This window comes from Oenanthe melanoleuca, chromosome 27 (genome assembly GCF_029582105.1).
Source record: "Oenanthe melanoleuca isolate GR-GAL-2019-014 chromosome 27, OMel1.0, whole genome shotgun sequence".
Taxonomy (NCBI): Eukaryota; Metazoa; Chordata; class Aves; order Passeriformes; family Muscicapidae; genus Oenanthe; species Oenanthe melanoleuca.
The window spans coordinates 1,695,581-1,718,471 of NC_079360.1; the positions used below are offsets into that span (position 1 = coordinate 1,695,581).

Genomic DNA, 22,891 nt, shown 5'->3' on the forward strand with positions numbered 1-22,891 from the left:
TGCCGGAGCCCCGGGCCCGGCTCTGCAGCATCCCCCACCCGCGGGGACCCGCCCGTGCTCACTTGCAGGTGTGGACATCGTAGACCCGCGTGCACTCCTGGCAGCTGACATAGCAGCACCAGTGGAAGATGCAGTGACACTTCTCCTTGCGCTTCTCAGTCCGGGTGTTGTGGCCCCGCCCGCAGCACAGCAGGTCGCAGCCGTCGATGCCGTGGGAGGTGACATTGCACGTTCTGTCCCTGGTCCCAAAGGAGCCCGTCTCGGGGTTGGGCTCGCAGAAATTGGGCGAGTTCTCGTAGTACACCAGGTCCCGCTCCGTGGGCGGCTTGAACAGCGCGTACTTGGCCCTGAGAGTTTCCACCCAGCCGCGGGACTCGCGGTGCTTCTCCACCACCATCTCGGACGCGCTGTCGTACTTGTCCTTCAGGTAATCGCCGATGGCGCGGAAATCGGGCTGCGCCCACCAGCACGTCTTCACCTCGCAGCTCCCCGACAGCCCGTGGCACTTGCACTTGAGGTGCATGTGGTCCAGGATGGTCTGTGGGGAACAGAGTCAGCAGCAGGAACGCAGGGTTTGCTTCCCATCACCCGCCCGGGTTTAAATTCTGATCTGAGCTTGCCTCACCTCGAGTTCTGGGGGCAGGTTTGGGCACCACAACATAAAAAAGGCAAAAAGCCACTAGAGAGTGTCCAAAGGAGGCCACAAGGATGGGGAAGGGTCTGGAGGGGCCTCATGAGGGCACTGGGCTTGTTCAGCTGCAGGAGACTGAGGTTGGACCTCACTGAGGTTTTCAGCACCCTCATGAGGAGCAGTGGATGGAATTGATCTCTTCACTCTCCTGACCAGTGACAGGACCCAGGGAACAGCTGGAGCTGGGCCAGGGAGGTTTAGGTTGGATATTAGGGAAAGGTTCTTCCCTCCCCCAGAGGGTTTGGGCACTGCCCAGGCTCCCCAGGGAACGGTCCCAGCCCCGAGGCTGCCAGAGCTCCAGGAGAGTTTGGACAGCACTGCCAGGGATGTCCAGGGTGGGATTTGGGGGTGTCTGTGCAGGAACAGGAGCTGGAATCCATGACCCTGTGGGTCCCTTCCAGCTCAGGACATTCTCTGGTTCTATGATTTTGTAAGCATGGGCTGGTTGGAGATGCTGGGGAGCTTTAAAAGTCTCCAGAGATGTCACACTACAAAAGCACAGCTGAGGTGGGCAGCTGCTCTGCTCATCCCAATCCAATCCAATCCAATCCAATCCAATCCAATCCAATCCAATCCAATCCAACCCAATCCAATCCAACCCAATCCAATCCAATCCAATCCAATCCAACCCAGTCTAATTTATTCTAATCCAGTCTAACCTAATCCAAATGTTTGATCCTTTCATGGGGATCTGTCCTATCTGTGTGGACAGTCAGAGTCCAGACAAGCTGAGGGCTGGAAATGTTTCTGAGCCCTCTGGATGGAGACTGATCCCTTGCTAATGACCCTTCATTCATGTCCCAAATCCAACAGTTTGTACTGAAAGTGTGTGAAATTGGGAGTTTACAGAGAGGACTCTTCACCAACATCTCCTTTGTGAGAAGCAAAATAATCACTGATTTTGAATAAAATTCCTGGGATTTGGTGGGGGATTTTTGTACTGGAAGCTGTCAGGCTTCTCTCCTTCCACCTCTGCCTGCTGTGGTGTGCAAAACCCATATCAGTGTCAGCTTCAAGCACTGTTGGAAAGGTCCCACTGGGTCTGCAAATGACCCAGGGCAGACAGAGGCCCAGGTACCTGCTGACTGCAGGAATGGGATGGGATGGGATGGAATGGAATGGAATGGAATGGAATGGAATGGAATGGAATGGAATGGAATGGAATGGAATGGAATGGAATGGAATGGAATGGAATGGAATGGAATGGAATGGAATATTCCAGTTGGATGAGGCTGTGACTATCACCCACTTCAAGGAATCATTGGGTGGGAACATGCAGGAAGGAGGCACAGGGAGGAAAATCCTTTTCATCCAGTGCTGACCTGGGGCTGGGTTTCTACCATGGCCTTGGAAGGTGCTCAGGGTGCCCAGGGCAGCCGTGGCTGCCCCACCCCTGGCAGTGTCCAAGGTTGGACGGGGCTTGGAGCAGCCTGGGACAGTGGAAGGTGTCCCTGCCCATGGCAGGGGGTGGAACAAGATGGGCTTTAAGGTCCCATCATGCCAAACCATTCTGGAATTCCGTCTGCATTGGCATCAAGGAATATTTTAGCTCTTAAACCTGTCTGTTTAGGAAAAGGAAGGGTGATGCCCTGGAAAACAGCCCTAGAAATTCGCTGCCGGGGAATTCCTGCGGCCGCCCCGCAGCAGGAGGAGCCGGCCCGGCCCGTGGCGGCGGGGCAGGGTGTCCGTCCGTCCCGGCACTCACCGTCCGTCCCGCCTCGTTGTTGTGCCGGTTCATGGCGGAGCGCGCGTCCGGCCGGTTCTCCCGCGCGTCCGCGAACTCCCGCGACACCAGCACCCCGAAATCCGCGTCCTCGCTGCAGCCCCCCCACTTCCAGCCGTCCCCCGGGGGGCCCTTGTGGTGGGAGTCGCAGCCGCAGATGGTGGAGGTGCCCTCGGCGCAGGAGCGGGTGACAGCGAAGGCCACCCCGGCCGAGGCGATGGCGTGCACGAAGGCGGATTCGCGCGTGGCTGCGGGGACACAGAGCCGGCGGTCACTGCCAGGGCAGCGCTGGCCTTTTCCTTCCCAGCCTCCCCAGCAGCACCTAAACCTCACGGGAAAGCAAGAAATTGTTTTGTTAAATTGTTAATGAGGGTTTCCTGGGAGCTGCCAGCATTGCCCTTGGGGCAGGGGTGTGACTCCAGCTCTGGGGGTCGCACGGGCAGGGTTTCCCAAATCCAGGATCCAGGATTTGATCCAGCATGGGTGTTCAGGGGTGAACAAGGCATCAGTAGCAGCTTGAGGGGCCTCAGGAGAGAGTTACTGGAGTAATTCTTGGTCTGGGAACACAGAGAGGGGCTCCATGCCAGGGGTTAGAGGTGCAGAAGCTCGTTGAGCTGGGGAAAGGTTTGGGATGCTGCAGGACACACTGTGGGACAGCGGGACACTGGCTCAGGCTGTTCCAAGCACAGTCTCAGAAACAACTTCCTCCCTGGGGTCAATCCAACCTCGTGCTGATGTGCAGGAGACTGGGAGGGGCTGGAGGTCTGATCTCAGGGGCTGTGGAGCCTGGCCTGGAGGGTTCCCATTGCCTTGTGGGTCTGGTGTGGTCAGATCATCGGGACAGTCATCAGCAGATGTGGCATGAAGCCAGAAATTTCTGCTGAGAAAATCACCTTGGAGCCAGTCCCTTCCTCCCAGGGCAGGAGCCATGGACCATCCCCTCAGCTGTGCCCTGCATCCCTGCCCTGCTCCTGCCCCGTGCCGGTCCCTGTCCCAGCCTGTGTCTCTCAGAGTGGCTCTGGCTCCCCGAGCAGCTTTCCCAGCTGAGCTGCTGCCAGCCCGGGGCTCTCAGGACGTGGCTGTGGGAATGTGCAGCCCTGCCCGGGCATCTCCCAGGGCTGCTCAGTGCTGGCTGTGCCAGCAGGACCCCGCTGAGGTTTTCATCTCCCTTTAGTTCAAACCCTTCCCTCCGTGCCCTTCCCACCTCCGATGCGAGGCAGGGATCCAGCCTCTGCCTAGCAGGGTTTTCCTCGGGGGGCTTTCACCAGCTGCTTGTGCTGGGACCACTTGGGCTGTGGGCACGGCTGAAGGTCCCTGCTCCAAATGGGGTGTTCCAGCCTGACAAAGGCTCTTTGGGTGGCCAAAGCAGAGCAGATGAGAGGAGGCAGCGAGCCCTCCTGGCCACAGCCCGGGGACAGCGGGGGACACGAGTGGCTCTCGGGCCGGCGCGGCTCCGCTTTCCCTGGCAGGCGTGGATGGGGAGCAGAGGCACTGCGGGGCCGGGCTGGGCTGGGACCGAGCCGGACTGGGCTGGACTGGGGCTGAGCTGGGCTGGGACCGAGCTAGACTGGGCTGGACTGGGGCTGAGCTGGGCTGGGACCGAGCTAGACTGGGCTGGGACCGAGCCGGACTGGGCGGGACTGGGGCTGAGCTGGGGTTGGACTGGGACCGCGCTGGGACCGAGCTGGGGCAGCCAGTGCCCGCAGGGCAGGGCCGCGATGGACACGGCTGGACACGATGGACACGATGGACACGGTGGACACGCTCCCGCAGCTGCCCCGTGCCCCCCGTGTCCCCCATTGTCCCCCGTGTCCCCCGTGCCCCCCGTGCCCCCCGTGTCCCCCATTGTCCCCCGTGTCCCCCGCACGGTGCCCGCGGGGGGGAGCGAGGAGCTGCCAGCAAACCCCTCGCCTTGAAATTGTCGCCGGGCTCTGGGCGAGGAGCTGGGAGAATTTCCCAGAGATGAAATGCGGGAGCAGCGTTCCCAGAACCAGGGGAGGGGCTGGCGAGGGAGGATTAGAGCCGCCTTGACAGTGCACCACTGCGACAGTGTCCCAGCCGGGCCCGTTACCTGCTGGGACACTCAATTTGCCATTGTTCCCGCGGTGTCACACTGTATTACCAGCATAATGCGGAATGTTTCCGCCGGCCAGCGTACCCACGGCACAGAGCACTGGCATTCCCCAGGAGCACCTCGTAGCAACGGGGCAATGTTCCCCTGTCCTGCCGTCACCCTCCAATCCCGCCAGCCCGGCTGGGAAATCCCTATTGATGGCGCTCCCCAGCCCCCCAGAATGGCTAAAGGGCGTGTGAATGCGGCAGCGATTTGAAACGACTGCGGCGCTGCGATGGTATCGCTCGCCCTGCCTCACAGTAGGGGAGGAAGCTTAGCTCTTTCTCATCGCTATAAGCTTATTTTTCTCTCTCCCTCTCTCCTTTCCCTCCCCCTCCCTTTAAGCTGCTGAGTTTATATCAAGCCGGCCCCTGATCCCACACACCCCTGTTTAGATGCAAATGACTGCGAGTGTCACGGCTGAGAAAAGCCGTGGGTTATCGTGGTGCGGCTCTGCCTTTTCACAGCTCGTGTCAGGCTTAGCCCGGCTCGGGACAGCCCGGCCCAGCTGCTCCTGCACCTGCCCCGCTCCGGGATGCGCTCGGGATGCCCGGCCCTGGGATGCTCGGAGCATCTTCCTCGAGAATCAGCCCTGGAGTCCCCGAGAATCAAAATCAGCCCCTGGAGTTCCGGGGAATCAGCCCTGGGGTCCCGGGGAATCAAACCCTGGAGTCCCCGAGAATCAAAATCAGCCCCTGGGGTCCCGGGGAATCAGCCCTGGGGTCCCCCTGGAGCGGGAGAGGAGCAGGGACAGCCGGGCTGGGGACAGGAGCGCAGGGACCGGGGAAAGGGGGCAGCTCGCACAGGCTCCTGCCCAGCTCGGGCAGACCCAGCCCTGGTGCAGCTCCCAGAGCTCTTCCCCAGCCCGGGAATCGCTCTCCAGGTGCCTGCGGGGCTTCTCTGCCTCGGGCACTCACACCCAGCTCTGTCTGGGTTCCAGCTTTCACCAAAATCATGGATTTCATCCCTGGCCCAGAGAAGGGTGATTGCTTTCCCCAGAGCTGGCTCAGCCCTGGCTCTGGGCAGGGCTTGGCTGGAAGAGCCATTGGCTTTGGATAAGAACTGACCTTATTTTACAAAGAAAAGGGAAAGGAGGGAGGGGGAAAGCAGGTTTTTCCTCCCTGCTTATCCCAGACTGCACACCTGCAGTATAAATCATCTTGGGGAATCTGCTTGTAAAAACATGATCTTACCCCACATTCAGGGGTAGGGTTTTTGATTTTTTCGGGTTTTTCTTCATGGCCTGGTTTAGAAAATAAGACATGGAAAAAGGAAAACATAGAATCATAGAGCTACAGAACAGTTTGGGTTGGGAGGAACCTTAAAGCCCATCCAGTGCCTGCCACTGTCCCAGCTGCTCCCAGCCCTGCCCAGCCTGGCCTGGGACACTGCCAGGGATCCAGGGGCAGGAGCTGCTCTGGGCACCCTGTGCCAGCCCTGCCCACCCTGCCAGGAACAATTCCTGCCCAATATCCCACCCAGCCCTGCCCTGGGCAGTGGGAGCCATTCCCTGTGTCCTGTCCCTCCATCCCTGTCCCCAGTCCCTCTCCAGCTCTCCTGGAGCCCTTTCCTTTAGGAGGTTCTCAAACCAGGCCTTTCAAGCCCATAATCCTGATCTTGTGGCCACCATGGCAGCCCTTGCCATGTTCCCTTTTTTCTGACTTCCAGCACACCCAGGGGTGCAGCCCCACAAACCAAAACCAAAACCCAGACCAAGACAGTTCCTGCCACAGCTCACATTCTGCATCTGGCCAGCACAGGCTCAGGGTTTCACCTCTGACAAACACCTGGATGAAATCTCCTCTCAGTATGAACCTGGTTGATCTCAGCTGCTGCTCCCTCAGGTAGATTGAGTCTATTTTGGAAAAGCTTCAAAGGTGCAGTTCTCACTACAGCAGCATTGAAAATCATTTCTAATAGAGCCTGCAAAGGAACTGAGGATAATTTCCTTTTGAAGGAGCTGCAAACATGTTAACCATGGTCCCTGGCACTGAAGGAGGCTCAGTCTGCAGAGCAGCACAGTGTGGGATGCTCAGCTGTGCCTGAGCCTTCCTGGGCACATCCTCCAGGCCCTGGTGCCACTGTGGGAGCTCAGGGCTGCCCTCCCTGAAACACCCAAGGGATTCCTGCCTGCAGCTCTTCCCACAGCCACATCATTTCCCTCCCCAGTGTCACCCACAGCTCCAACCTCCCCTTCTGCAGTCCCTGGCAGGGCAAGGAACACCAAAGCAGCTCAGGGACCCCCAGGGCACTGAACCCACTTGGGATCTGCTGAGCAACAGCCCAGGAGAGGCTCTGCATCACCCACCTGGGTTTGCCCACATCTCCCACCCCACACTCACACTCCCAAGGTTTTGGCTGCTGTAGCTGCCCAGGCTTTGGTTTCCTAAGGCCACTGATGATCTTCCTGCAAGGAAGAACAGGCTGGGAGAGCTGGGGGTGCTCCCCTGGAGAGGAGAAGCTCCAGGGAGAGCTCAGAGTCCCTTGCAGGGCCTGAAGGGATCCAGGAGAGCTGGAGAGGGACTGGGGACAGGGATGGAGGGACAGACACAGGGAATGGCTCCCAGTGCCCAGGGCAGGGCTGGGTGGGATATTGGGCAGGAATTGTTCCTGGCAGGGTGGGCAGGGCTGGCACAGGGTGCCCAGAGCAGCTCCTGCCCCTGGATCCCTGGCAGTGCCCCAGGCCAGGCTGGGCAGGGCTGGGAGCAGCTGGGACAGTGGGAGGTGTCCCTGCCATGGCAGGGGTGGCACTGGGTGGGTTTTATCCAACCCAAACCAGCCTGGGACTCTCACTGCTGCATCTGAGGAAGACCCTGAGTTGGGTGAGGTGATCTTTGAAAGGTCCCTTCCCACCCAGACTGTCCCAGGCTCTCTGGAGGCCCAGGAGGGTCAGTGAGGAGCAGGGAGCTCCCACACCCTCCCAGCTGAAGCATCTCTCAGTTCTGGCACCAGCTCCTCTCTTCCCTCAGCTGGGGGATCCATGGCTGGAAATGTTCTGGTTTCCTCTGGGAGTCTCAGGTTCCTGTTACTCAGTGCCACCATTCCCATCCTCAATCCACTCATTAATTTTGAAGGCAGCAGGGAAAAGACAGGAGCAGAGTTCAAAAATGTGAATAATCCCCACGATCAGATGGGCTGGGCTTTGATGTGTCCTTCTTTGCAGATGATGCTGTTTATTTTTAACTGCTCCACTTTCAGGTTAGTGAGACACAGGAGAAATTCACTCTGTGCTGTCTGGAGATGTGTCATGGTGGCATTGGGAAAGCTGAATTTCCAACGTGCTCACTCCTTTTTCTCCATCTGTCAGAAGAGTTTCAGAGCTCTGGGTGATATTTTACCTTGTCAAAGGGGTGTGTGGAGATGCTGAGGCAAGTCCACACATGAGGCTTTGCTCGAGTCCCTGCAGCCGAAAGAATCTTAAAATATTCTCCATAAATTCAAAGTTCAGTTTGCTCATTACAGGGAGGATGGTTCAAACCTAATCTTGAAGTGCTTTCCTGCTGACAGAAATGGTGCTGAGAGATTTTCAGTGTCTCAGTGCTTGAACAGCTCTTTCATAGCATGTTTAGAATTTTTATGACACTTTTTTAATGGCCGTTTTTAAAGCAAATTAAAACTTTCTGATCTTTTAAGGGCAGAAATTTAGGAAAGGCTTTTATTAGGCAGTAAATTGGAGTGTGTGGAGCCCTGCTGACAAGTTATTTAGTAGTAAATACAGCAGTTACCCCAAAATCTACCCTGGCACAACAGAGGGGAAATGAATGTCATGGTGCCTATTAGTGCTCTAATAAGACTTTACAATCCTGGCTCCTGCAAAGAATCCCACAAAGGAATGGTTTCCAGTGAAATACTCAACTGACATTTCAGGGATCTGAAACCTTCCTACCCTGACTGGGAGATAAAACTTGAAAAGAAGATATCATGAACTGTTTCTTTGCAGAACATTGGGGCTTTGTAAGAAAGATTCACCAGAGCTGCAGCATTTTCCAGGGGACTGTTGGCAAACAGTCCAAAGTCCTGCTCTCACCCCAATTTCTCCAGTTTCTTGGAGTCTGTACCATAAAATTCCCATTTCCAAGGCATCACTAGAAACAATAATTTCACTAGAAAAAATAATTTCTGTTCAATAAAGAGATTTTGGGCTGCAGGGACCCAGTGGTGCCAGCATCCAGGAAGATGAGGAGAAAATGGTTTTGGTTGTGTTTATGAAGCTGTGAAATCAAGATATTGTACTGAATGTGGCACAGGGTGAACATAATCCCACAGGACAGGGTGGAGAAAACAGATTTTTATCCACTGGGAGTTTTTAATCCACCACATGGTCCAATTTCATGGGAATGCCTTTTGATCTGAGGTCTGGGACATCAGAGATGTGGGACAGGTTATCATGGGGCTGCTGGGGAGGTTTAGGGTGGAGATCAGGAAAGGTTCTTCCCCAGAGGGTTTGGGCACTGCCCAGGCTCCAGGAATGGTCCCAGAGCTCCAGGAGAGTTTGGACAGGGATGCCCAGGGTGGGATTGCTGGGCATGATCCCTGTGCATCCCTTCCAACTTAGAAAATTTTGTTTTCTATGCCATTCCCCTCCAGCACCTCCTTCCAGGCTCTTTTGGGGCCCTTTCTCACTTTTTCCAGTGTAATGCCCCATGGTCTCACTGGGAATCCCAATTTTATGGTGCCTCATCAATGCTGCAGAGGGCCTGATCCATGCCAGTGCCAGGAAGGTGGAATTTCAGGAGCAGGGGATGAAGAAGAGTTTGGAGAGAGGGAAAATGAGTTTATAACCTCTCCTTGATCCCTGCTTTTTGGGCTCATTTGTGAAAAGATCCATTGAAATCCCATTGAAAAAAAGATTCATTGAACTAAGCCTGACCAGGACCATGGATTTCAACCCTGGTTCCTCACTGGTGGGGAAACCTGAGCCCAGGAGCTCCTGGGATGGGCAGTTTGTGCTTCAGTGGCTCTGCATGGATCCCAAAGAGCTCAACCACATCCCCTCTCCTTGGCTTTTCCCACTGCTGGACCCAGCTTGGAAATGCAGCAAGGTGGAGCCGTGATTCCAGAACATGTGAGAGTGTTTTGGTTAAACCTTCCCCTTCCTTTATGTCCTTTATATCCTCTATATCCTCTATATCCTCTATATCCTCTATATCCTTTATATCCTCTATATCCTTTATATCCTTTATATCCTTTATATCCTCTATATCCTCTATAGCCTCTATATCCTTTATAGCCTCCCTTCTGAGCTCCTGGGATGGGAACAGACCTTTTCCCTCATTACCCCTTGTGATGGAAAACACCAAAAAATTGGGGAAAAAAGCAACTGGAGCAATCAGAGGTGCAAGCTGGCACATCAGAGCCCTTCCCTGTCCCCAGCAGGACAGTCCTGGTGTGCCCCATGTTACAAGTGATTGGTTGAAGTTAGGATGGAATGTGACTTGTTGTGAGTTAGGTTTGAATGATCAGTGTCTGTAGGGGTGTGTGATGTTGATTGTTGGTTGTTTGATGTTTTATGTCCCTGTAAGGTGACAATATTCCTGGCTTCCTGTCCCTCCCCCTTCTCCAGTACCCAAACCAACAGCCATGCTCACTTCCATCATCCCCTTTGAAACTGGCTCATGACAGCAAGGACTTGTGGGGGTGCCACTGAGGGTAAATACCCTTCAAAATAATGAGCTAATATAACATCAAGGACCAGGAACAGTACTGCCAAGTGAGGAATAACAGCTGAGAAAGAAAACCATCATCTAGAGCCTTCCCCACCCAACAGCCATAACTGAGACAGCACCTGGCTGGAATAACATCCCTGGACTAAGAACCAACAGTGTCTTCTTGAGGAGTTCTGTGAGAAGAAAAGGCCCAGATCTGCCAAAGGACAAAGCTGCTCTCCTTCTCCTCTGTGTTGTCTGGGAAAAAGTGGCAGTGTGTGGGATTCCTTGGGCTCTCCACCCAAAGCTGTCCTTAATAAAGGCCTTGAAAAGGGGAGAGTGGTATCCTGATCCACTTATTTCATCCCAGAGCCCAGGAGAGATGTGCCAGCTGTGCCCCAGCCCCCTTCCCAGTTATCTTTGTCCAGCTGTGCCCCAGCCCTGCCCCAGCTGTTCCCTAGCCCTGCCCCGCCCCACCCGTTACCCTTGTCCAGCTGTGCCAGCTGTGCCCCAGCCCTGCCTGTGTTACCTTTGTCCAGCTGTGTCCCTGCCACGCCCCACCCTGTCCCGTTACCTTTCTCCAGCTGTGCCCCAGCTGTGCCTGTGTTACCTCTGTCCAGCTGTGCCCCAGCCCTGCCCCACCCTGCCCATTACCCTCGTTCCAGCTGTGCCCCAGCTGTTCCCCTGCCCCGCCCTGCCTGTTACCCTTATCCAGCCCTGCCCCAGCTGTGCCCCAGCTGTGCCCCAGCCCTGTCTGTTACCTTTGCCCAGCTGTTCCCCAGCCCTGCCCCGCCCTGCCCCGCCCGTTACCCTTGTTCCAGCTGTTCCCCAGCTGTTCCCCTCCCTGCCCCGCCCGTTACCCTTGTTCCAGCTGTCCCCCAGCTGTTCCCCGCCCAGCCCGTTACCCTTGTTCCAGCTGTTCCCCGCCCTGCCCTGCCCGTTACCCTTGTTCCAGCTGTCCCCCAGCTGTTCCCCAGCTGTTCCCCAGCTGTTCCCCTCCCTGCCCCGCCCGTTACCCTTGTTCCAGCTGTTCCCCAGCTGTTCCCCGCCCCGCCCCGCCCGTTACCCTTGTCCAGCACGGGCCCGAAGATGGCCAGGCTGTGCTCGATGGTGGTGCAGTTCCAGCGGCGCCCCCGGAACTGGTGCTGGCACTCCTGGATGCCCAGCTTGACGCCCTCAGCCACGCTGGGCATGATCTCGATGTAGTTGCGGCAGAAGCGGAGCTGCTTGGGCACCAGCCCGGGGATGGAGCCGCACAGCAGCGGCTGCGAGCCCAGAGAGCTGTACTGCTGGCCCAGGGCCAGGGACCTGCAGGGACAGGACACACAGGGTCAGGACAGGGACAGGGACAGGACAGGGACAGGGCCAGGAGCAGGGACCTGCAGGGACAGGACAGACAGGGTCAGGGCCAGGGACCTGCAGGGACAGGACAGGGACAGGGACAGGGACAGTATCAGGGTCAGGGTCAGGGTCAGGGACAGGGACCTGCAGGGACAGGACAGGACAGGACAGAACAAGGTCAGGGACAGGGACAGGGACAGGGACAGGGACAGGGACAGCATCAGGGAACTGCCCATGGCACTGATAACCCAGCCCTGCCCCACCATCCCCAGGGGCATTTTGGTGAGCCAAGAGTTCAGGGGGACCAGTGTTCTGAAAGCCAGGAGAGAACAGAACTGCTGCTGCTGCCACTGCTGGGGACACCCCAGGCCTTTGTGACTTCATGGAGCCAACCCAGCAACTCCACAGCACCTGAGAGCCCCCCAAGGGGCTGGGGATCTGCCAGGACCTGCCAGGGACTGCACCCAGGGCAGCAACACGTGTTGGGTTTTGCCCTTTTCTGACCCTGAGACAATACAGATGTTATAATTCACAGTCAGGAGCCAGTTATTTCCTAATTTCTATACATTATAAGCATTCCTTGGCCTATCAGCTGTTGTCACATCATGCTGTAAAATGCCTTAAAGCCACTCATCTAAAATAACCCCTCCTGGGTTCTACTACAATGCACCTTTCACAGTTCTATTTCTCCAAAATATCAAGCCTTATTTGCAACACCATCCTTTGAAACTTTTCTCTAGCCCCATTTCTCTCTCAGCAATATCTGTCCTATTCCATGGCATTTCTAAGCCAGCATTCCTTATCCCCAGGTTTGCATACAGATGTGTGAGCCTTGTCAGTTCCTGAGAACTCTACAAATCCATTTTCCACACACCTGGGCCTGGGGAACACGCTGGGATCTCTCAGCTGCCAGGAGAACTGACATGAGAGCTTCTCACTGTGGCCAGGGTGTGAAGTGCCCTGTCCAGTGGAGAGTTCACTTGAGGGATCAGCATTCCTGGGCAGGGCTCTGGGTGTGTCAGTGCCACTGTCCCAGGCTGCCTGGACACCTGTGCAGGTGGCCCTGGCAGAGACTGAACCTGCACAGTCCCACCTGGAGGGACACCAGGCTCAGCCTGAGCAGATTTGAGAGGATCCTTTCCCCTGCTCCAAGGAGCTGCCAGTGCCCAGCAGCAAACTGGGAACAGTGGGTCATAGTGTTTATTTGGGCAGAAATTTGGGGTGAAGACACTGCCTAAAGGAGCACTGAGACACCTGGAACTGCAGAACAGGCACAGCCTGGCCCAGGCTCCAGCCCAGCCTGAGGGTCCCTGCAGAAGGTGGGTTCAGAATGTGAGAATTGAAAAAAGGTTTGTGTTAATCACAGAAATATTGGGGTTTGTATAAACCAGAATACTTGGGTCTGAAATGAAACATGACTCTAAAGAAAGGAAAATATATGATTAAATAATTTTGTTTTACTGACAGCAAAACAAGGCTTTCACACAGCCCAGCAGATTCTGCAAAATCAGGTTTCCTGCCTTTGTGTAATCAATTGCAGCCTATCCCTAAGACCAGACTGCCTGACTCCTGCCATTTCCTTATCTACCCAGAGCAGAGGTTATCTGTGGGACTTGACAAATTGTCTAGAGACTCAGTCATCCAGGACCACCACTGCTTACCTGGCAGAATTATGACAACAAAAAAACCCAATTATTGATGACTACAAGGAAACCATGCTATAAAAGGGAGCTGCAAACCAAAGCTGGGTGGAGCATGGAGTGGGCAGTTGCCCCCATGTCTCCCCAGCGCTGCCTCCTCTGTCTGTATAAAATAAAGCAATGGAAATGCTGCTGAATATCCAGAGTTTTGTTTCTAATTTATAACAAGAAGTGTGTGAGCAGCACCTCTGTGCCAGAGTGACCATCATGAACTCAGAGCAGAGACCTCACTGTGCAGGCATCACTGGGGGCAAACATGAGGAGTTTTGACTCAGTGTGTTCTCAGCCCAGGTGGGATTGTTGGGGTGGGATTGTTGGGGTGTCCTGAGCAGGGACAGGGGCTGACCTGGATGATCCTTGTTGAGTCTCTTCCAACCCAGGGATTTTGTAATACTGTGATTTGCCCCTCCAGCATCTCCTCCAGGCTCTTCTGGGCCCTTGCCCCATGATCTCACAGGGAATCCCAATTTTATGTTGCCCCATCGACATTCCCTGTGCCTGATCCGTGTGAGATTCCCAGCTCAGGGCATTCTCTGCTGCTTTGGGTCTGTTTCTCTTGTCCTGGGGGTCCCTGTGCAAGATGTGAGTGAGGTCCCAGCAGTGCTGAGCAGCAGGGAAGGATCCCCTCCCTCCCTCCCTGCTGTCCCTCGGTCCCTCTCGGTGCTGCAATGTCCCAGGGCTGCTCCAGCCAGTTCTGCTCCAGCAGCACACCCAGGTTTTGCTCTGCCCCCTTGGCTGCCTGGCTCCAGCCTTTGCAGGTGCACAGGGCTGTTTCTCCCCAGGTCCCTCGGCTGGAGCTCATCCCATTCCTGTTTGCCCACTGAAGCACATTCCAACCACCTGTGGCACCAGCCCTGCTCCCACTGCATTCCTGTTTCTCCCTCCTGGAGTCGGGGTGGGAATAAAACAATAATTTACAGTCCTTGGTTAATCCAGGCTGGGACAGCCCCCAGGAGGGCTCAGAGCAGGGAACTTTCCAGGTCACATCTGGTTTCTCAGGGCCTTGTCCTTCCACAATGTGACCTCCAGAGACAGGATGCCAAGAGATGCCAAGAGATGCCAAGAGATGCCAAGAGATGCCAAGGTCTCCAAGAGGTGCCATCCCTTTTGGGACACCAGGTGACTGTCCTCACCCAGAGCTGCTCTTCCAGGCTGGAGTCTCAAGCTGGATGCTGAGCTGGCATCAGTTGGTTGGTTTAATTGCACATGAATGATTTTAAGGATATAAAGGGAACCCCAGGGTCCCTGCTCAGGAGAAATGTGTCTGCTGGAGACAGAATGAGAGGACCTGGCTCCCACTCCTGCCCCAGCTGCTGCTTCCTGTTTCTCCTGCCCCTCTCTGCCCCCTGGGGCACCTGCCTGATCTCCCCACTGCAATTTAGTTATAAAAACTTAGTTATAAAAACTTCATTGCTCCTGTTCCATCATCCAGATCACCCAGGAGTGCTGGAAGACACAGAAGTCAGGAGCTGAGGGGTCCCAAGGGACAATGGTTTCCCTATGGAGTGGCTGAAGATGAAACAAAACCTCTTTGAAATCCAGATCTGGGATCCCAGGGGCAAATCTTGTGTCTTACACAAGGTATTAAATCTAAAATCTCAGTCACAGGACTTTAATTCACAGGAGTTCAATATAATCACAAGAGCTCATGGGGATGAAGGGAGCACACAAGGAGAGGCAGTGCCTCAGGGTCAGTTTGAGAGATGGAGGACAAGCACAATTTTAAGGCACAAACACAACTGCAGGGCTGACAGACCCCAGCTCCCCCTCCTGCTCCAGTGTCCCCTGGCTGCCATGGTGAGAGGGGATGTGCTCAGAGAGGGTTTGGTGTCAGAGGGAGAGCAGGGAGGAGCATGAGGAGCTGCAGGATCCCTTTGCTCTTCCTCTGCTTCATCCCTCCTGGCTCTCAGGGTCCTGACACTCTCTCAGGGGCTCCCTTTGCTCCCCTGGTGCTGCCACTGTCTTGGGTTGCAATGCAGGATGTGCCCAGAAATGTGAATTCTGTCCCATCTGTTAACCCAGCTGGGGCAGTGACCCTGATCTCCTGGCACACATTATCTGCTCATGGGCCAGCTTTAAACCAGCTGGGCAATCATCTTTATCTTCCCACAGCCCATCCTCCCTCCAGGAGATATCTCCTGTTCATGGCCAGTGAGTCCCAGGGCATGACTGATAAAATTCCATCATCCCACTGGGAGATGCTCCAGCCAGGGGAGCAGCCAAGCCTTTCCTACCCAGATAAAAACTGAGATTTGGGACACCAAGGAACCTTCTTTCCACTGGATTCCAGAGGAAAACCAGACCTTTCCACATCATCCCTGGAGCTTCAGAGGAAACTGCACCTTCTCCAGGAGCACTGCTCCAGCTGAACCACATCTGCCCCTGCAGGAGGATGCAGCCACCATTGAATGGGACTGTGCCAACACCCTGACTGACTGACGGGTGTCAGCTTGGATTCTGACTCTGGCAGGGCTGGGATTGTTCTGTGTAATACTGCATTTCTATTTGAATTTTCCTAGTAAAGAACTGCTATTCCTAATTCCCATCTCTTTGCCTGAAAACCTCTTAATTTCAAAATTACAATAATAATTTGGAGGGAGGGGGTTTACATTCCATTTCAAAGAGAAGCTTCTGCCTTTATTGGCAGACACACCTGTCCTTCACACCAGGACAGGCAGGCACAGCAGGGCTGTGGCTCCAGCCCTGTGAGCTGCTCTGTGCTTCCCAAGCTCTGGATGGGCTCTGCAGCCCTGGCAGTGAGTGCTTTTGTGCAGCTCCTGCTCCTGTGGCTGCTGGTGGCTGAATCCCTCCATCCCTGCAGAGGTGACTCTCTCTTCCCACTTGGTGTGGAAGGTGCTGTGCCCACACCCACCTTCATCCTCCCTGCAGAGCTGGCCAGAAATTCATCTTCCACTTGGTTGGAAAGGCAACCAGGAGAGGTAAGACCCAGTAGTGTTTAGAAATGGCAGGATTTGGCAGGTCGGGACTCTTTCTGCAGCAGCATTTAGGGCAGGTTTCCTGCCAGGGAGTTCAAAAGGCTCTGGGACATTTGTTCCTCATTTGTGCACTCAGGACTGGACTCAGTGTGAGCCATGGGCTGGGATTTAGCAGCCAGAGCAAATCCTGCTGCCTGGAACAGGGCTCCAAAGCCTGTAGTGCTGCCCTGCTGGGCTGAGAGGGGTTTGCCTGTCCTCTGTGTGTGCAGGGGCTGGGCTGCCCTTGGGCTGTGCTCACCCAAACTGAGCTTCCACAGTTTAATGATAAAAAACCAGCAAAGTGCCAGGAGGGGCCCCTGCCTCCTGCTGGGCTCACCCCTTTCTCTTTCTTCTGCAATCCCATAACCTGTCACTGTCTGCAGTGAGTCCTGGGAGCTCTTGGAGTCCTGGGGATGGACAGGAATTTGCTCAGACCTGGGAAATGCTGACATGTGTGTGAGGAGTGTGCAATGTGACTGCCTGAGCTCAGAGCTGCAGCTTTTTGCTTGAAATGCAGGGAGAACCCTTCTGGGATGTGCTGCTCTGGGTGTTTTTTCTGGCTCTGAGGCAGCAGCTGGAAGCAGAGGGATCTGAAGGACTCTTTTCCCCCTCCCTGTGCCAGGACAGCTCCAGCCCTGTGGCAGGAGAGCCCTGGGCTGCCACCAAGGGCACATCTGTCCCATGGGGCTCTCCCTGCACTGCAGCTCTCCCTTGCCCCTCCTGAGGATCTGCCACATCAGTGGGACAAGCTCTGGGCCCCTCTGTGCCTCTTTCCCTGACAAATGGTTGGGATGATTTGGTGTTTTCCTCACTGGAGCCTCCAGCACACAGGGGATCCATGGCTGGGAGCTGCTCAGAGGATGCTGCTGCTCGTGGTGGCTCCTGCTCCTCCCAGATTCCTCCAGAGCCACCAGCAGCTCTCCCTGAGAGCCACCAGCAGCTCCAGTGAAGCTTTTAACCACAGTCACAGAATCCCAGGGTGGTTTGGGTTGGAATGAACCTCAGTGCCCACCCAGTGCCACCCCTGCCATGGCAGGGACAGCTCCACTGTCCCAGGTGCCCTGTCCAGCCTGGCCTGGGACAATTCCAGGGATCCAGGGGCTGCTCTGGACAGCAGAAATTTCCTCCCACAGCAGCTCAGGCCCCTGCAGCACAGAATGACAAGGAAACCTTGTCCTGCTTGGCTCTCTGGCATCCATCAGTGCCTCAGATTGATCCCTGAGGTTTCACAAAGCACTGGGACAGCTGGGAGCCAGCAGGAAAAGCCAGCCCACAGCTGGGACCTTCTTTGCCACCTGCTGCCTGTGGGAAAGCCTCTCTCAGCCTGGAGGGGCTTTTATTGGACAGGTCTGAGATGTGTTTGGTGTTTTCCCATTCTGGGAAACATTTCCCAACATTTCTGGTCAATGTTCCTGCTCAGGCAGTGGCACTGGTGCATCCTGGCACCGTGTTGGGAGCAGCAGTTTCCATCCTGGCTCTTCCTCTGCCTCACACCTGCTGTAAAATTCACCTGTTTCAATTCTGTTCGTGCTGACTGCAGCTCTGGGTGGGCAGGGGACACACAAACCCTTGGGTTTGCCTGAAGATCAAGAGCAGCAGCAGGAAAAGTTTTGCAAGTCAAAGCATGAAATGGATGTTCACATCTGAGCAGGGAAATGTCAGGTCTTGACTGAATGTGGAGAACAGACAAAACATGACAGAATTCCAATGAGGAGAGGGACTGGAGATCAGCTTTTCACTCAGAAATCGCCCTCTGAGCATGTCTGGAGGTTTTAGCTTTTCCATAGAGGGGGCACAGACTCCCCACCCAACCCTGCAGTCCTTGGGGTCAGTAAAACAGACCAAAATTTCCTTTTTAAAAGGATGTTCAGCTGCCTGAGCACCAGGGGCTGATGGCCCAGCCAAGGGTGGGTGCCAGGGCAGGAATGGGAGGTGGGGTTTGAATGTTTAATTGTCCTGGGAAGTCCCCACAGATTTTACACCCCAGTGTGACCCCTTGAACCAGAGAACTCTTTTTCCAGTTGGAGTGTTTGAAAACGCCCTCATTAAAGAGTGTGAACATCCCACAAGGCAGATTCTGTCCCATTAAACTCCCTTAATGTAGTCACTAAGGGCCACAATCCTTTCAAAAGGCAAAATTCCATCTAGAAATCACTCCCAAACCTCTGACTGCTTGGAAATAATTTAATCATCACTCTCCTCATTGATGATTTAATCATTATTGAGCTCTCCTCAGCTCAGGGTGTTTGAATTCCTCTGGGTCCTGGGTGATTTTTGTTTATTGTCCATGCACACAGTGCTGCAGGGAGACCTTGCCAGGGCTCTGCCAAGACCAGGGATGGTTGGTCCCTGTGGTTCAGGGGCACACAGCACCAGCTGGCCAGAAATTCATCATCCTGCTGCATCTGCAGAGAAGTGTTGGTTATTTGCAGGAGGAAACAGGAGGAAGCACACGTCAGGTGATGCCCTGAGCACCACACAAGGGTTGGACACCGTGTCAGGGGGAGGGACAGGAGCTGCTGCTGCACCTCCAGGGATTTTGTATGGAGGGAGAAGAGTGATGATGGCCCAGGTGTGGCCAAAAATGGATGTTACAGAGAAATGCTGCAGAGGCAGCTCAGGTCTGAGGGACCAGAGGAAGAGGCTGCTGTTGTTTTGTTTTAGCCTCCAATCAACACCAATGTTGGAGCAGCTGCTGAAACACATCCCAGACTAAATCTGTACTATGTCAAGTGCAAACCCCCTCTCTGCACACAGAGAAAATCATTCTTAGTGAAAGCAAGATTCTTTTCATGCTGTCAGGATCCCAAATGCTCTGCAGGGAGCATCTCTGTGCCTGTGCCTGTTCCCCCTGCACTGCAGTACAGAGGCAGCAGAGCCCAGCAAAGCCAGGCTTACAGGGGCTAGAACATGACCCAGGGTGAGGAGCCTGGCTCAGGGGTCTCCAGCTGGGCACTGCAGGACTGTGGCACCAGAACCATCCCTGGTCTTGGCAGAGCCCTGGCAAGGTCTCCCTGCAGCACTGAGTGCATGGACAATAAACAAAAATCTCCCAGGACCCAGAGGAATTCAAACACCCTGAGCTGAGGAGAGCTCTCAGAGTGATGATTAAATTATTTCCAGTTTCAGTGGGAAACTGGGCTGGGAGAGCCTGGGCTGTGGGACAGAGCAGGGCAGACCCTGCAGCCAGCAGGGCTGGCACTGACCCCTGCACGTGGTGAGATGGGGAAAGGGGTTTGTGAGCAGGGCTGGGGCCACAAACTGCCCCAAGGTCACCTGAGACCGGCAGGGAGAGAAGCTGAGAGCCAGGAACAGGCAGGGAGCAGGTGAGCTGGGTGTGGGTGGAGGGATGGAGGGATGAGGGATGGAGGGATGGATGGATGGATGGATGGATGGATGATGGATGGATGATGGATGGATGGATGATGGATGGATGATGGATGGATGGATGAATGGATGGATGGAGGGATGGATGGATGGATGGATGGATGGATGATGGATGGATGGATGGATGGATGGATGGATGATGGATGGATGATGGATGGATGGATGGATGGATGGATGGATGGATGGATGATAGATGGATGGATGATGGATGGATGATGGATGGATGGATGCATAGATGCATGGATGATGGATGGATGGATGGATGCATGGATGCATGGATGGATGGATGGATGGATGGATGCATGGATGCATGGATGGAGGATGGATGGATGGATGGATGGATGGATGGATGGATGGATGGATGGATAATGGATGGATGATGGATGGATGGATGGATGATGGATGGATGGATAATGGATGGATGGATAATGGATGGATTGATGGATGCATGGATGATGGGTGGAGGGATGGATGGATGGATGGATGGATGGATGCATGGATGGATGGATGGATGGATGATGGAGGGATGGATGATGGATGGATGGATGGATGATGGATGGATGGATGATGGATGGATGGATGGATGATGGATGGATGGATGGATGGATGATGAATGGATGGATGGATGATGGATGGATGGATGGATGATGGATGGATGGATGGATGGATGATGAATGGATGGATGGATGATGGATGGATGGATGATGGATGGATGGTTGGATGGATGGATGGATGGATGATGGAGGGATGGATGGATGGTGGGATGGAAGGATGGATGACAGGGATGGCAGGATGAGGCTCTCCCTGTGGACAGACTGGCAGAGGAGGGATTATTTTCTCCCTGAGTGTTGAATCCCAGGGAGGCTGAATGGGAAGGAGGTTCAGGGGTGCAGTGATGCTGCAGAAAGGAAAAGTCAGAACAGGGAAAATCCAGGGTGAGGCTCATGGAAGCACCAAGGGGGGTGCTGTGAGGAGGCTGACCTGCTCAGTGTGAGTGTGAGCACTCAGGGAATAACAACCAGCATTTCATGTATTTCTCATTCTGCTCTATCAATCATTTAAAAAATTGCCAAAGGACACTGAGTAATGACAGATCATCCTCCCAAAGAGGAGCATCTGGTTGTTCTTTATCTTCTTCCTGCACTCTAAAACAAGTCACTGTTGTCTGTGGGATGGGGTTTCCCTGTTTCCCCTTAAAAATGCACTCAGATCCCTCAGATTTAATTTAACTGGGGACAAAGAGGGGCAGAGGGGAGAGCACCACTCAAATCCCAGGCATTGTTCAGGGTTTGTATCCTCAGGTGGTTTCTTAACTGAAAGTTGGAGTCACATGTGGTTGGTTGGGGCAGATTTTTGTGTCTAAACCCCAAATGTGTTTTCCTCAATCTCCCACCCAGTAACTGGTGTCAGTTTACCATCTCCAGGCCCTGAGTGGTGCTCACATGGCAGGAGGGTGCTGAAAACCCCAAACCCATCTGCTGGGCTGGGTCTCACGTGCTGAGCAGCCCCAGGATCCTCCTGCCCTGAGCACATCTGGGGGGATGAGCACAGGGCAGGATGAGATGTACTCAGCCTGGCTGAATCCCTCCTGTGCCAAGGGAATGTCCTGGGCTGGGACACTAATTCTGTATTTCTCCCAGGATCTCCTAAAGCTGCTGCCTTGGGGACCCAGGGGTCTCCCCACTGAAGGCTGCTCTGCTCTGCCTGTGGGGTGAGGGCTCCTGCTCACACTCAGGATCTCTCTCAGCTTCAGGACCCACCTTCTGTAAGAACTGACTTGCTGCTCTCTCCATCGAGATCTCCCCAAATTTGGGCTGGCCCTGGGCAAGCACTGGCTCCTGGATTTGCTGAACCATTCCTGGGGTCTGGGCAGAGCCAGAGGTGCTCTGGGAATCCCAGTGCTCTGAAAGAGGCAGGAAGGGAGATCCTGGAATTCTCAGAGCTCAGCACCCTGGGATCCCCTCTGCCAGGTCCTGGAGCAGGCAGTGCCCAAAATCCACCAGAGCAAGGGGAGGCTGAGCTCCCTCCAAGGCTGGGGGAGTTTTGGGGTTTAGGAGAAGAGCAAATGCAGAAAAGGAGGTGAAGGTGTGGAGCTGCAAGGGGTGTGTTCATCACTGTGGTGAAGGTGATTCATCTCTCCCAGGGTTAAACCCCTGATGTTTGCTGCTGTTTCTGGTCCCACAGCCACTCCTGATCCACAGAACTCCAAACCCACAGCTCCCCATGCCAGGGGGATGCTGCCCAAGCAGTGCCCCCTCCCCGTGGCTGTGCTGAGCAGGCTCACTGCCCCTCACTGCCCCTCACTGCCCCTCACAGCCCCACACAGCCCACACAGCCCCTCACAGCCCCTCACAGCCCCTCACAGCCCCACACAGCCCACACAGCCCTCACAGCCCCTCACAGCCCCTCACAGCCCCACACAGCCCCACACAGCCCACACAGCCCCACACAGCCCACACAGCCCACAACAGCCCCACACAGCCCCACACAGCCCCACACAGCCCCACACAGCCCCACACAGCCCACACAGCCCACAACAGCCCCACACAGCCCCTCACTGCCCCTCACAGCCCCTCACAGCCCCTCACAGCCCCACACAGCCCACACAGCCCACACAGCCCCACACAGCCCCACACAGCCCCACACAGCCCCTCACTGCCCCTCACAGCCCCTCACAGCCCCACACAGCCCACACAGCCCACACAGCCCCACACAGTCCCACACAGCCCCACACAGCCCCTCACTGCCCCTCACTGCCCCTCACAGCCCCTCACAGCCCCACACTGCCCCACACAGCCCCTCACAGCCCCACACAGCCCCACACAGCCCCACACAGCCCCTCACAGCCCCACACAGCCCCACACAGCCCCACACAGCCCCTCACTGCCCCTCACTGCCCCTCACAGCCCCACACAGCCCCTCACAGCCCCACACAGCCCCTCACAGCCCCTCACTGCCCCTCACTGCCCCTCACTGCCCCTCACTGCCCCTCACTGCCCCTCACAGCCCCACACAGCCCCACACAGCCCCTCACAGCCCCACACAGCCCTCACTGCCCCTCACAGCCCACACAGCCCCACACAGCCCCACACAGCCCCACACAGCCCCACACAGCCCCACACAGCCCCTCACAGCCCCACACAGCCCCACACAGCCCCACACAGCCCCACACAGCCCCTCACAGCCCACACAGCCCCACACAGCCCCACACAGCCCACACAGCCCCTCACTGCCCCTCACAGCCCCACACAGCCCACACAGCCCCACACAGCCCCTCACAGCCCCTCACAGCCCACACAGCCCCTCACTGCCCCAC

General features: G+C 55.4%; 1 protein-coding gene across 1 annotated transcript in view; it reads right to left on the reverse strand.

The window, feature by feature from the left end:
* Nucleotides 1-58: 58 nt before the first annotated feature.
* The window catches only part of WNT3 (Wnt family member 3), a 48,417-nt gene continuing 25,584 nt past the window's right edge, over nucleotides 59-22,891 (reverse strand). The window contains exons 2-4 of the mRNA XM_056512102.1: nucleotides 11,239-11,480; nucleotides 2,397-2,662; nucleotides 59-538 (exon numbers count right to left, since the gene is read on the reverse strand). Of these exons, the coding sequence (XP_056368077.1) occupies nucleotides 59-538; nucleotides 2,397-2,662; nucleotides 11,239-11,480 (988 nt within the window). The remainder of the gene's footprint in view (nucleotides 539-2,396; nucleotides 2,663-11,238; nucleotides 11,481-22,891) is intronic.